Source organism: Chelonia mydas, chromosome 19 (assembly GCF_015237465.2).
Source record: "Chelonia mydas isolate rCheMyd1 chromosome 19, rCheMyd1.pri.v2, whole genome shotgun sequence".
NCBI classification, from domain to species: domain Eukaryota; kingdom Metazoa; phylum Chordata; order Testudines; family Cheloniidae; genus Chelonia; species Chelonia mydas.
The window spans coordinates 1,448,290-1,463,013 of NC_051259.2; the positions used below are offsets into that span (position 1 = coordinate 1,448,290).

The window sequence follows — 14,724 nt, forward strand, 5'->3', positions numbered from 1 at the left end:
GCACGCTCCTAATCTGCTCCTGATCCCATTTAATGGAGCAGTGCCTGACATGATGCCTCCTGTGCATTTATAATGATACCAGAAGGCAGATTAAGGTGCAGAAGGAACGCAGGTGCTGTGTCTCTCCCTCACTCACACACGCACCTGACCTCGTCATCACTCCCAGAACTTCAGGGCTCCTTTTTGGATTGCTGGGTTTGCTCTGGGAGGTGGCCTGTTTCACTCCAGCGTCTGTCATAGAAGCAAACTGAGAAGATGATGAAGTTTCCTACCTTAAGTGACTGTTTATAATGTGTTGTGCTACAGGCGATCCTGGAGCACTGGTACATGCAGTAATGATTCTAATAAATATTTTAGTAGTACCTAGAGGCCTACTGTGTACTAGGGGCTGTGTAGACACCTAGTGAGAGGCAGTCTCTGCTCTCAAGAGCTTATCGTCTAAATAGACCAGGCAGACTAAGCGTGGAAGAAATGGAGTATTATCACCCCCTTTTCACAGATAAGAATAAGTGACTTGCCCTAGGTCACATAGTGAGTCTGTGGCAGAACCAAGGACCGAATCCAGGTCTCTTGAGGCCCAGTCTTGCCCCTTTACCGCAAGGGCGTTCTTCCTTGTCAGTCTAACCAGCGCTATGGTATCTTCACCCAATGCTGATAGGTGGTGACCGCATGAGCTGCAGGATACAGCTTGGAGAGAGAATCTGGGACCCAGCTCAGGATGGTGGGTGGATGTGAAAGTGACTTGGTAATGTAGCCAAGCAAGGCGGTGGCAAGGGACAGGTGGGACCTCTAGCAGGCAGGAGTCTGTTCTAGACGCAGTCCCTGTTGGTAGGCTCCCAGCAGCGCTGGTGTGAGTGCTTTGCAGAAGCTGGCGGAAGAACTCAGACCTCAACAATGCTGCAGAGAATTCTGCTGCCAGGTTTTGTTTTTTTTCCAGTGCTTAGCTTGATGGTTTATGGTTTTGGCAGAACTTTGGCTCTGAAATATAATATCAAATAAAGACCTTCGGGGTAGGACATTTGACTTAACGCCGCTGATCTTTATTGCCTGAGGGATTAAGCAGAACAAAGTGGCTTTGCGTGTGTATGTGGACGGATGCTTGCCGGACGAAGTGATCCAACTATAAACATACGTGGCACTCTTCACTGGAGCGTCTCAAAGCACTACCCTTGCATGGGTGTTCGCACTCACTTGGTTCTCCAGATGGGGAAACTGAGGCTCAGAGAGGAAAAGTAACTAGTCCGGGGGAACTAGCAATTCAGTGGCAGCTTCAGCGCTAGAGGCCAGATCACCTGCCTCACCCCACCCCTCCTAGAAAACCTTCTAACTACCACCCCTCACTGGCTCCGAGTAACCTCATTGCACATTTTTAATGGGAGGGAAAGGCAAAGCAAAACGGAGCTGGTGTAATATAAACATGGGCTGAATCACTGCGTGCAAGCCTGGCGTTTTACTTTGTTTAACTTGTGAAGATTTATTTTAATCTGTATTTATGAAGTAGGTTTATTTAACGATGCTGAGGACTAGGCACCGTTGTCAGAAAAAGATTCTCCTGTCCACACCAAATCTCTCTGATGATTAGTTGACCTTCCCGACGAGATGTGTAGGTGTATAATAGCTGGGCTTTGCTCCTCCTGGGAACTGGCTGGGAGCGTCACACGAGCAGCTCCAAGTAGGGGTGGGAAGGCCGCCCCGGCTGCGAGATGGAGCAGAAGTGGGTGATGCAGGAGGCCTGGCTTCTAGCTCCAGCTCTGTTGCCAAATTGCTGGGTGGCCGTCGGTACGTCTCTGTTTCTCCATCCATAAAATGGGGATAATGGAAGCTACCCAGCTTTGCACAGAGCACCAGGGCCTAGGAATGCAACGGACTACATTTGTGCTAGGCATAGAGTTTAAGGCCAGACGGGACCAGACCAACTACTAGGACCTCCTGTATGTGTCAGGCCAGCACCTGCACACTAAAGCCACGTACTGAAACGAGCCCAAAGTATCACAGCCCTCAGGAGATGGGACCATTCTGTGCCATGAGGAGCGATGAGGAGGGACCAAAGTGCACCAGGGCGTGAGGCCCCCACAATGGCAGGGAGATGATTACGTGAGAGACACCCAGATCACCCTGGCAAGTGACCCGCACCCAGCTGCAGAGGAAGGCGGCAACAACAACAACAACAACAAAAGACGTAAAACCGCCCTAGGTCGCTGCCAATGTGAGCAGGGGGGAAATTCCTTCCCAGCTCCACATGTGGCAATCAGTGAGATCCTGAGCATGTGAGCAAGACCCAGCCAGGCAAGCCCCTGAGAGGGAGAACGCTCAATGCCGCCACCGAGCCTGGCCCACCTGTTCCGCGTCCCATCTCCAGCCACGGCCACCCTAACGCATCAGAAAAAGGAGTTAAAAGAAAAATCCCGAATACGCTGGGGGAGGGGAGGGGTGGGATATCTCTTTCTGACCCCTGCACCTGGCTGCCTGAAACCCTGGAGCATGAGCTTTTCGGAACACAAGATGGAAACTGTGAGCTCCAGGACTGTTGAGTCCTGGTCCCCACCGTCATACAACCACACGCATACATTAGTCCAATTCTCTCTTAAAACTAATTGTTGTTTGCCCCCATAACTCCTGCTGGGAGGCTGTTCCAGAACCTCACCCCTCTGGTGGTTACAAACCTTCTAATTTCCAGCCTGAATTGTTCATGGCCAATTTATCCCCATTTGTTCTGTGCCAGCATTGTCCTGTAGCTTCAATAGCTCTTTGCCCTCCCTGGTATTTACCCCCGATGTATTTATAGCAGTCAGATCCCCTCTCAGCCGTCTTTATGTTAGACTAAACAAGCCGAGCTCTTCCAGTCTCCTCTCAAAGACAGGCTCTTCATTCCCCTCGTCAGCCTCGTAGCCCCTCTCTGCACCAGTTCCAGTCTGAATTCATCTTTCTTGAACCTGGGTGACCAGACTTGCACACAGGACTCCAGCTGAGGTCTCACCAGGGCCTTGTCCAATGGCGTTAATTTGTCTCTCTCTCTACTGGAAATGCCTTGCCTGATACATCCTAGGATCACCTTTGCCTTTCCACAGCCACATCACTCATCCTGTGCTTGACCCACACCCCCAGGTCTCTCTCCTCCTCTGTCACTTCCAACTGATGAGCTCCCAGCTTGTAGCAGAAATTCTTACTATGAGACCCTAAGTGCATGACCTCGCACTTTGAATTTCATCCCATGATTGAACGAGCACCAGTAACATCACAGTTCAGACCCTTTCCTCGTGGCCCCAGGGACTGCAGGTGATCTTAGTCTCATCACAGTGGGTCTTCTCAGCGGAGCTGCTGCAGACGGATGCAGAATGGACATTTGATGGCGTAATCCCCCTGCAACGTATGTACATGTCAACATTTGAATTGCACCTCGCTCCTTTTCTCCTCTCCTGTGTAGTTGGAGCAGCCCTTTAGGATGAGTTGGGAAAGGCCCGTGTGACAGAGTTGGAGCAGCCTGTACTAATCTGTGGCACTCGTGTACTGGTTGGGTTATTGTGTTGTGGGCTGTCTGCATAACTAGCGGGAATTCACTCTTGGGGTCTGTCGGGGGATACTCAGGAAAAGCACGTTATCCGGATCTTCCTGCTTGGATGAGCAGCAGTGAAGCAGCCAGCGACGTTGACATTTACATGGTCGTCTTTAGGTTTCTCAGCCGAGTGGGGCAGGTCCCACCCCTCTGAGCTATGAAAGCAGGGTCTGTGCAGTCTCAAGTGGCCCATCAAGTGGCTCAAGTCTGTGCAGTGTCAGTGAACCATCAGTCTCACATGCCGTCAGTTACTGGAACCTGACAGACAGGTGGGTGGGAGCAGAGGATAATTTCCTAGCAAGCTGAAAGTAGGAGGGTAGTAGCTTCCTTCTAGCTTTAAAATCTTGGAAGTGTCTGCAGCAAAGCCAAATTTTAGCTAAATATCTCGGCATGCCCCATCTCCAGCCAGGACACAAACTCGCTTGCTCTGCTGGGCCAGCAGCCACCCTGGCTTCTGAGGCTTTGTCTGGGGTAGAACATGGAAAATGAAAGGAATTTGCTTGGAGTCTGTTGGCACCCTCCGTGGCGGGTTTCCAGGTGAAACTCCAAGGCCTTTGCACGGCAGCAGCCCCAACTGGAGGGTTTAAGTGGGATGTAAGTGTTCCACAGACATGATGCTGGCCCTCTGCATGCGGGGAGTTTTCTCTCTGAAAGTCCTAGCAGCTGCGTCTACAGCTGGGAATGTTTGCCTAGACAGCAAATTCTGCAGGAGGACTGGAGACGGTTCTCAGAAGCCAGTTTTGAGTTCATAATCATGATTATTTGAACCAGAAACCTGCTATAATCAGCAAAGGGAAAGCTACCATGTGACCTGTGGGTCCAATCAAAAGGAATAGTGCTGGAATTTTAAATACTGAACACATGCAATGAACCAGGGCTTTATTTGTAATGAAAGAGGTGTCAGGGCACAAGCAGTTTTTTTACTGTCATAACTGACATGGCAAGCCCAGAGGTGCCAGGGCTCTGAACTGCCAGGCCCAGAGGTGCTGGGGCTCAGCCCTGGCACAAATTAACCACTGCAATGGACAGCTTGTGGGCCGAGAATGATCTGCAGAAATTGTTCGCCGACTGATTTTTGCACCAGGAATTCCTTTGGGAGACTCGGACCCCATCTGCAGGGGGAGAAGGAGGCAGGACATGCCAGATTCATTGTTTGTTGCAAATCTTACACCCTGCTCTAGTCTGAGGGGGAGTTTTGGAAACTCTGTTTCACCTTTCTCCTGAATCTGAGTCTGTTGGAGCAGCAAGGGAAATGCATCCCGGAGTCCAGCCCTCTCTCCTCTCTGCAAATTCCCTGTCTCTGGCCTGCAGATGTTACCATGAACTCCTCAGCAGCGGGGTGCACATGGGGAGATTGGTGGGCTTCACATTCAGGTCCCAAGCCACACAAGGCTTTCTAGATCAAAAGCAATGCACAGAATTGCAACGGGAAGCCAGTGCAGATGTCGAGGAATTGGAGCAAAAATGCTCCCTGCGGTGATTGCCATCTAGCTTTAGTCACAAACACAGGGCGGTTGTAACCGTCAGGCAGTATTGTGCTGCACTTGCCCTATGCATAAGTCCGTGTTGTCTAGTCTGTAATAAGAGCCCGGCTGCCTATTTCTCCAGTGCAAGCCCTGCCGTGCGCGTCCAGAGAAGACTAGCCCCCCCGGCCTGCTCCGTAGGCATGCTCCTGGCCTCACTGTGTCGCGGGTGGAGGCTCCCCAGGAGCCACCTGTGGCAGACGGGATCCTGTCCTGGAGCCCCAGACGCTTGTTTAGAGGAGAATTCTTTTATCTGCCTTTGCTAGCTCTGCCTCCCTCCTACGGCGCCTCTGGTGAGAGCAGAGCCCGGGGAGGTGGGGCACCAGCTGGGCCCAAATCCAGGCCAACTCTGCCTCTCCGATGAGCTCTGTGAACCTTGCCTGGGCCCCAGGGAGTAAAATGATAACACTCGGACCAGTCCAAAGCTCTGGGCATGGGAAGCGCCTGGCTGCAGGTGTTAGGAGCTGGGAAGGTGATTGCAGCTGAGGATAAGTGTATCCGACGTTCACTTTGCTGCAGAAGGGCCCAAACTCAGCCACAATCCTCCCCTGCAAAATGTTTCTGCTCCAGGGCTGGATGTCCATGCTGCGCCACGTGACCATGCACACCCTCTCTTCGTGTGTGTGTGTGTGTGTGCGTGTGTGTGTCAGTCCGGGCCAGGGGGAAGGGGCTAGCGCTGCCCAAGGATCAGGCCTCCCCTGCACACATCCCCACTTTGGTTAACGCTCCTCGGCCTAGCTGAAGCTCTTGACAATGTTTATAAAGCAGCTTGCAGCAGACAGCCTTCAAAGCACAGCGCAGGATGGTGTTTACCCGAGTGACTAACTATTTATTTGAAAACCCCCTGGATGCTGCTGCAGGACCTTAACGACAAGCACATGGGAAGCGCTGCGCTCCTGCCAGGGCAGCTTTTGGGGGGGCCATAGCAGGGCTGTGGTGAAGTTCAAAGTCACAGGGACCGGAGGATGGCAATGACCCTTTGCCGGGCGTGTGAGAAATAGTTCCCAGGCCTCAGCATTGTTCTGCAACCAGAGCAGCCCTCAGCTTTCCATTTTAGCATGAACACTCCAATCGGAGATATGCTTCGCAGCACATGGGGCAAATCAGGGGTCGTGTCCCCCTCGAGCAGCTGGTCGATTAGAGGATGATGGTCTATTCCTGCCACCAGCTAACAGGACTTACTCCTTCAGCTCAAGTGGTAGAGGCCTGTAGTTTGGGGCTGGATTCAAATCCTGATGCCAACCAGCGCTCGGGGTCGTTACCCTCTCAGAGCAGGAGAGCGGCAGACTTTCCCAAATCCAGCTCCTCTGTGCAGATTTCCTCTAGCCTGTTCAGTGGAGGCCCTGCCCTGGCCCTCTGCCGCGGCGGGGAGGGGGATCTCCCCCATCCTGGGCAGCGCCAGAGACCCCTTTCCTTACTCCCGTGCTGAGTGCCCAGAGCGGCTAGCTCAGAGTTCCTCTGGGCCATGGGGCCTGTGTTCAGCAATGGAGTTGAATATTCCCCAGCGCTGGCCCTGAGGCACATTCTCACCCTCGCTGCTGCGGAAGCGTGTATCTGTTCCTTCCAGCTGGCGGCAGGCCAAGCCACAGTGAGTGAGAGAGGGGTAAAGGACTTCAGCGGGCCCAGAACTGTTCTCGAAGGCCCTGAGGCACTTCCACCGTCTGCACTGGGCTTTGGCTCAGGTCTCAAGATCGTGTCCCCCTAGATGGGACAAAAGACTAGGAAATGCACTGGGCTGGCCTAGAGGAACTAGCAGGGCTGTCGTGTCTCTGCACGCCAAGGCCAGCCTGGGGTAATGGGAGCGGGATTGCACAAAAAAGATATTTTAAAGTAGTGGGTTTAACACCCAGAGGAGTGCAGTGGAGATATAATTTCTCTGCGCTCTTGGCTACTGTGGTGATGGGCTGGGGGGGAGTGATGGGAATGACCATCAGAATCCTCTTTGTCAGCCCGTGTGTCTCCAAGCCAGGACAGGCTCCCAGGAGAAGTCCCTGGGGTGGCGAACCAGAGGGGTGACCCCCTCCCATAGGTAATGCCTGCACGGGTTTGAAAGATCCATCCAGCCCTCTTCTCCAGGCCAGCTGTCGCTGGTTAGTACCTGCACGCTAGAGGGATTAGAGGCTGTGTTTGCAAGGGCTGGTCTGAAGCCAAAGTCTGAGCACTGTAAAAAGCCCGCTGGCTGCTCCCAGCTGACCTGCTGAGGGAGGGAGAGGCTGCCACGCTGAGCCGGAGGAGGCACCTGCAGGTCGCTGCATAGCTGAGATGAGCAGCACGGCACTCGGCTTGAACTGTTTGCAGACTCATTTTGGAGGCCTAGGGCCAGATCCTCAGCTGGTGCAAATGGCCACGGCTGCACCAAGGGAGCTGCACCAATTTATGCCAGCCAAGCACCTGGGCTCCTAGTGGACAAACTCTGCCAAAGCCCCGTTCCCCTCAGCATGTGAGAGATCCTGGTACCGTGGGGGGTGGGGTCTCTCCGTGCCAAGCGCCTAGCGGTTTACAATCAGCACAAGCCCATTTCCAGCTATGTGTGGGTCTTACTGCAGCCCCCACCGAGCTCCAGCCCCATCTAGACGGGCCCTGGGAGCATCGGTGATGCAGAGTTATTTTAAAGGGATTAAAATCATTTTCCGTTTCATTTGACCTCACAGCGTGAACGTTGTCCCCTTTATTCCCACACAATGGCAGCAGTTGGTGGGGCTTTGCATTGCCAGCTGCACCCAGAAGAGCTGTGTCAGAGCTTTCTATTTAGCCGGGATGTCTCGCTTCCTCCCAGACACATAATACACAGAAAGATCACCTCCTCCATCATTTCCAAAGCGAAGCAGCGCTTTGTTCCCTTGGCTGCACTGTCTGGGCAGTGTGCATATGTCTGAAGTCCAGGCCAACCCTGCCAGTTCTGCATGGTTGCTAGGTTTGTTAGCAAACTCTGTAGCTGTTGATCACACCTCAAATCCTGAAGCTTCCCCCTTTTATCCGTCATTGCTCAGTCTGGGAAGTGTCGTGCTAGAGCTGGAAGGAAACTGCTTTTATCATGAAAACATGTTGCCCTTTTCAGCATCTTTTGTTCAAGGGTCATCAAGATCTTCAGTTAGACCATGGAACTCACTGCCACAGGATGACACTGAGACTAGAAACTTAAGATTCGATGCGCAATTAGGCATTTATCTGGAGGGCAAGAATGTCCAGAGTCGTCATGACAGGTTTCAGAGTGGTAGCCGTGTTAGTCTGTATCAGCAAAAAGACCGAGGAGGACTTGTGGCACCTTAGAGACTAACAAATTTATTTGAGCATAAGCTTTCGTGGGCTAAAGCCCACTTCATCAGAGTCATTATGGATAATCCTGAAAGAAGGGTATTGGAACAGAGATAAAACTCCAGGCTTCAGGGCTTAAACCAATCCCTATTAGGAGTTAGGATGAGACCTTCATGAGGGCAAATTATCCCATACCTGCTACTGCAGGGTTTCTTACCCCTTCCTCTGAGGCAGTTGGTGTTGGCCCCTGTCAGAGGCAGGACAAAGGCCTAGATGGACCCTGAGTCTGATCCAGTCTGGCAATTCCCATGTTCCTGAGAGTGTTTCAAATATGAATGAATTAATCTGCTCTAGGGCACGTCAGTATTACTGGAGTGGAAAAGTGTCTTGTGGTTAAGGCACTGGTCCAGGACCAAGGACATCAGGCGTCATTGTCACAGACCCGTGTGACCTTGGGCAAGCCACTTAATCACTCCGTGCCTCAGTTGCCCAGCTGCAAAATGGGGATAATAATTCTGCCTTGTCTATTTAGGTTGTAAGGTCTTTGGGGTAGGGGCTGTCTCTTACAATGTGTGTGTGCAGCAGTAGTTCAAGGGGGGCCTGTACTTGGTTGAGCATCACTGTAATACAAGTATTAATATAGTACGTCCATTTTACAGATAAAAGAAATGGGGCACAAAAAAGGTAAGAGACTTGTTCAGAGGTTACACAGCAAATCAGTGGTGGAGGCAGATGAGAACTCAGGGGCCCCGACTTCCAATCCCCTATTACAGACAATGGCGCAGAACAATTTGCTTTTTGTCGGAGTTGCCCTTGCCCTGACCTGTCCATCACACCGCCGTGGTTTTCCTCATCGAGCACATGCCGCCATTGCTTCCTGACTGGTACATCACTGTTCGCTGCGGTGATGTCAGCACAGCTGTGAGAATAGTGTTTGTTAATTAACTTGGACTTCCTCTGCTGGCTGGATCTGCAGTAGCCGCAGAGCGAAGGCAGGAGACAGCCCTAAAATGGCAACTCCTGCGCAGGGGTTGGTGAATTTATCAGTTATTTCTGATTTTTAAAACCTGAATGATCTAGGACTCTCTCCAGGTAATGACAATGTTTTAAGGCTGGGACCCTGTTGGGCCTAAGCCTTGTCCCGGGCAGAGCTGACTGACACATGCCAGAAGAGTCATTTTGCTATTTCCAAGGTGTGGGTTTTTTTTAATTTTGTTGTGCAAGAAATTTTGGCTTGTGGTTCTGACCTGGGATTAATGGAAATTTCAAAATGCTGTAATTTCCGGGGGAACAGAACCTCCGAGTTGTGACCTGCCCGAGGGACAATCGTACCTAGTCTGTGTGAGGGAGGATGAGCAGCACTGTCCCTACGCACAGCATGAAATCTCGGTAGCTACAATCACATCAATAGCTACTTGCCCACATTAAGTCACGAGACATTCAATGAGGCCCCCTTGACGGGAGACATCTGTGATGCTGGCAGCCTACAAGAGCCTCACCTACAAGCTGGTAGCGGTCAGATGAGCAGTGATCAGGATTGGCTGCACTTTAAGTAAATTCTAGCCAGAAACAGGCCATCCCTTATTCAATGTCATGTTAACTTTCTCAAAGGAAATAGAAAAGGAGTACTTGTGGCACCTTAGAGACTGTCACAAGTCCTCTTTTCTTTTTGCAGATACAGACTAACACGGCTGCTCCTCTGAAACCTGTCAAAGGAAATAGGTTGCTATTGCTTTTTAAGCAAACAGGAACTTCCAGATATGTCTGTGAAGTAATATTACCAGTCAATCTCCTCCCTGCAGATCGGCTGCCTGGGCCCCCCTTTCTGCCCTTCCAGGGCTCTGTGATGTTGTTATTCCTCCTGGCCTGCTGTTTCGGCACTTGTATGTTAATTCTCGCAGCGTCCCGCTGAGCAGTTTATGCACAAGACGTAAAATAACATTCATTACTCCATAAGGTTAATCTGTTCCTTTTCCCTTCCAGTTTGTGTGGGTGTGTGTTTGGAAGCTACAAGCAGCTAACGCTCACGGCGTGGGAGCCCCCAGATGGGACTAGATCCACGCTCCTGTGCTCCTTATGGGTTTGAAGGTAGACTCATGTTACCTACTACCTAAGTTTTCTGTGGCTGATATTATGGTGTGCGGATATGGTCCCGTACCAGGCATCGTGTACAGACTTTCAGTTCTGATCCAGCCCAAGACACAGTAGCAGGAGCAAACCCAGACACCACGCTGTGGAACGGACTCTCGATCACCCTGCAGTCTAGGCACTGGGAAGTTACTATGCAGCTTGGACTGTTTCTGGTGGTGGTTTTTCTAAGCTTGATGGATCTGACAGGCAGCAGCAAGGTGGTGAAGGGCAAGAGGCAAAGACGAAGTATGTATGAAATGCTTTTCTTCTCCGACTCCCTCTCGCGATGCAGAATGTCAATGTCTGTGCGTAACAGCCCCTGTTGTTCGCTGGCACCCAAAGGGCAGGGGCGGGGAGGAGCAGCTGTTTAGGGAGAAGCTGGCTCAGGGTAAGCAATGCAGAAGGGGGTGGTAGGCGTGGGATCATTACCGCGCCCAAAACATAAGGTAACAGTTTGACATGTCGCTCAGTCCCTGGCTGTGTAAGCTTCTCAGGGCAGGGGCTGGGGCTGTTTGTGTCTTGCCACGTCAGTACCTAACAAATCCCACAAGGAGCCTGGCTGGAAAGATACGTCCCTTTCTCTTGCTGTCAGATAGGGAACATCTATAAGTTTGCTTCCTCTGCACCCAGCTTTTTCTACCGGCTGGACTGATGGTTCCCTCGTCCCTTACTGAGCACAGAGCAGCAACCTGTTCCTCTGACTCCGCAGGAACACCGTGATCTTATGTTCCCCCAAAGCCTGCCCCCAGCTTGTAGCTCAAGGGAGGCCCGCTGGGCTCCACTCTTCCTCCACCGCAGAGTGCTGGGTTTGTAACAACCTGCAGGCCTGTTCCAGATTTCTATTAAGGAACCTGCAGCTTCTAGGCCTGGGAGCAGGAGAGGCAGGGGTGGCCAGTGAGAGCCTGCGGTGGCTACAGAGTGTGTGGAAGAGACCAGAGGCAGGTGCATGGATGCAGGGAGGTAGGAGTAGATTAGCAACAGGGGCTGCCGGTGAATCAGGAAAATTCACTGCGCTGAGGGCTGGCGAGTGCACCCAGGAAACTGAAAAAGGGAGTTTCCTCTCTAGCCTCAGCTCCAGGAATTATGAATGGGCCAAGCCCCTGCCCCTTGTTAACAAAGCACCCAGACTCTGAGCTTTCTGAGGATGGGCTGGTCTGGTCACTCAAAGCAATAAGAGCATGTCAGCCTAAACTTCCTGCCTGAGATTGGCAGAGCCCAGAGACTGTCGCTCACCCTCTGCCCTTCCTGCAAAAACCCTCTGCTTGTCTCAAGCCCAATGAGCTGGCCTCACGCTCTCTAGAGCCTGGTGAAAGTCAGTTGGGCCCACCGGCCAGCATGACTCAGCTGTAAATACCCTGCCTCTCATGTGGGGGTTAACAGCTGGGCCCAGGTTGGCTCAGCAGCTGAGGCTGCATCTCACGGGGGCTCTGAGGCCTGGTCTGCACACAAACTTGCATGGAAATAACAAAGGGGGGTGACTTAAAACCCAGTTAGTTATTTTGGTGCAAGTCAGCATGGCATGAAAGGGGCTGCTGTTTGACTGAGTGGGAGTTGGTTATTGCTTTACAGCCTGCTCTCTGCACAGAGTTGCTCCAGTTTAACTAACAGTGCATTTTAAACGGATGTAGTGACATGGGGGCAGCTTTGTGTGTGGATGCTCTCAGGTCACTTCGGCAGCATCAGGAAGTGTGCAGGTGCAAGTCAACAGCTGATATCTCCAGTTTTAAACTGATGTAAGAACATCCACACAGGGGTTTGCACCGGTTTCACTACTTTGGCTTTTTAATTGATTTAAGTTACACTGGTCCAACTAGTGCAGGTCTGTGAGTCCTAAGGATGCCTGCAGCAGTTGCTTGCTCCAGGGAAGATGTGCTCTCATGGTTAATGTTATAAATTACGAGTCCCAGATGGGTCTCAATTACAATCTTAGCTGGGGGGCCACCCATCAGCACCACAGCGAGGCAATACCTGCCATTGTGTCGAGCTAGTGACTCCTGTGGGCCCTGCGGCAGGGTAAGCATGCCGCCCCTGGCCTTGCAGTGACACCTCCATGTGCAGCTGGAACGAGCCACGCAGTGTCTGCCACTGGGGAGTTGGGGGGAGGCTGCCACCTCCTCCTGCCCCCACCAAATACATGGTTTCCCATCAGCAGCACTCCCACTATAGACATTGTTACACACACACACACACCTCTCTGTGCCTATAAGTAATGCCCAAAGCGCGCGCGCGCGCACACACACACACACACACACACACACCTGTGCCTGTAAGTAATGCCTGAAGCATGTACAGTTGATGGGGGAAGACATCGGGCCTGGAGGACTTTCCCCAAATATATTCATCCGTGGTGCAACTTCAGGGGCATCAGTAGAGTTACAGCAAGGAGGAATTTGGCCCAATGCCCCTCTCTTGTCTTCCTCTCTCCTCCCTACCCCCCCAACAGAGGGGAGCAGGGGGGTGGAACAATTTGTATAGTGCGGGTGCTGAGAGCCACTGAATCAAACTGTAAACCTTGGGTATGATGGAAAACACTTCAAGCCAGGGGGTGCAGCAGCCCCCCCCCCCAGTTCCAGCACCTGTGGAGGGGAGTACAAATGGGCTGGCTGTATCTGCGAACTGAAGTACAGAGCTGTTCTGAACCAATCCAGAGTGAGGCCTCTGTCCCACAGGGCTCCCCACCTCCTTTTTCCCTGGCTAGCACTCACTGGCCCCTTCTCCCAATCCATAACGCACCTGGGAAGCTGCACGCCAAGCCTTGCCCTCCTGGCCCCTTCCAGTCTGATGGTCGCTGCCAGCCCATCCTGCATCGGGGCCATGTGTGGATCCTGTTCCTGCTGCGTGTGAACGCTACATGGCAAGAGATGGTGCTTAGAGAGGTTGCTGCCCTGAGGAAACTGTGGGACCCGCTGGAGCACTCCTGAGATGTTAAAGCTGCCAGGAGTGGGAAAGCCAGGGACCCGTGCTCTCCCCTGCTCTGAGGGCTCACGACAGCCCTTCCCTTTCTGCCTTGTTCCGTACGAGCAGCCAGGCTGGATCAGACCAATGGCCCATCTAGCCCAGTGTCCAGTCTTCCAACAGTGGCTGATGCCAGATGCTTCAGAGGGAATGAACAGAACAGGCCACCTTATCGAGTGATCCATCCCCTGTCATCCAGTCCCAGCTTCTGGCAGTCAGAGACTTAGGGACAGCCAGAGCATGGGGGTTGCATCCCTGACCATTGTGGCTAATCACCATTGATGGGCCTATCCTCCATGAACTTATCTAGTTCTTTTTTGAACCCAGTTTTACTTTTGGCCTTCACAACATAACCCTGGCAAGGAGTTCCACAGATTGACTGTGTGTTGTATGAAGAAATACTTCCTTTTGTTTGTTTTGAACCAGCTGCCTATTAATTTCAGTGGGTGATCCCAGGTTCTTGTATTATGGGAAAGGGTAAACAGCACTTCCTTACTGACTTTCTCCACACCATTCCTGACCTATCACATCCCCATCTCTTTTCTAAGCTGAACAGTGCCAGTCTTTTTAATCTCCCCTCATAAGAAAGCTGCTCCACACCCTTAATCATTTTTGTTGCCCTTCTCTGCACTTTTTCCAATCCCAATATATCCTTTTGGAGATAGGGCAACCAGAACTGCAAGCAGTATTCAAGGTGTGGATGTACCATGGATTTATATAGAGGCAATATGATATTTTCTGTCTTATTATCTATCCCTTTCCTTATAAAGAAAAGGAGGACTTGTGGCACCTTAGAGACTAACCAATTTATTTGAGCATAAGCTTTCGTGAGCTACAGCTCCCTTCATCGGATGCATTGTTGCATCCGATGAAGTGAGCTGTAGCTCACGAGAGCTTATGCTCAAATAAATTGGTTAGTCTCTAAGGTGCCACAAGTCCTCCTTTTCTTTTTGCGAATACAGACTAACACGGCTGCTACTCTGAACCCTTTCCTTATGGTTCCTAACATTCTTTTGGCATTTTTCACTGCTGCTGCACATCGAGCAGATGTTTGCAGAGAACTCTCCATGATGACTCCAAGATCTCTTTCTTGAGTGGTAACAGCTAATTTAGACCCCATCCTTGTATATGTCTACTTGGGATTCTGTTTTCCACTGATGCATTTATCAGCATTGAATTTTATCTGTCATTTTGTTGCCCAGTCACCCAGTTTTGTGAGGTCCCTTTGTAACTCTTGGCTTCCTCATTTTTGTCTAGTTCCCCTTTTTGAAGTTAAATGCTACGTGGTGGGTTTCTGAGTTATTTCCC

The 14,724-nt window shown here is 51.5% G+C and overlaps 1 protein-coding gene across 19 annotated transcripts in view; it reads left to right on the plus strand.

The window, feature by feature from the left end:
* Nucleotides 1-14,724, plus strand: part of RSPO1 (R-spondin 1) — a 57,808-nt gene that overhangs the window by 23,729 nt on the left and 19,355 nt on the right. For 12 of the 19 annotated variants that reach the window (XM_043532457.1, XM_043532448.1, XM_043532453.1 and 9 more), the window contains one exon: nucleotides 10,315-10,707. In XM_043532457.1, the coding sequence (XP_043388392.1) occupies nucleotides 10,614-10,707 (94 nt within the window). In that variant the 5' untranslated portion in view covers nucleotides 10,315-10,613. The remainder of the gene's footprint in view (nucleotides 1-10,314; nucleotides 10,708-14,724) is intronic. The other 7 variants (XM_043532464.1, XM_043532459.1, XM_043532461.1 and 4 more) reach the window with 1 other exon arrangement.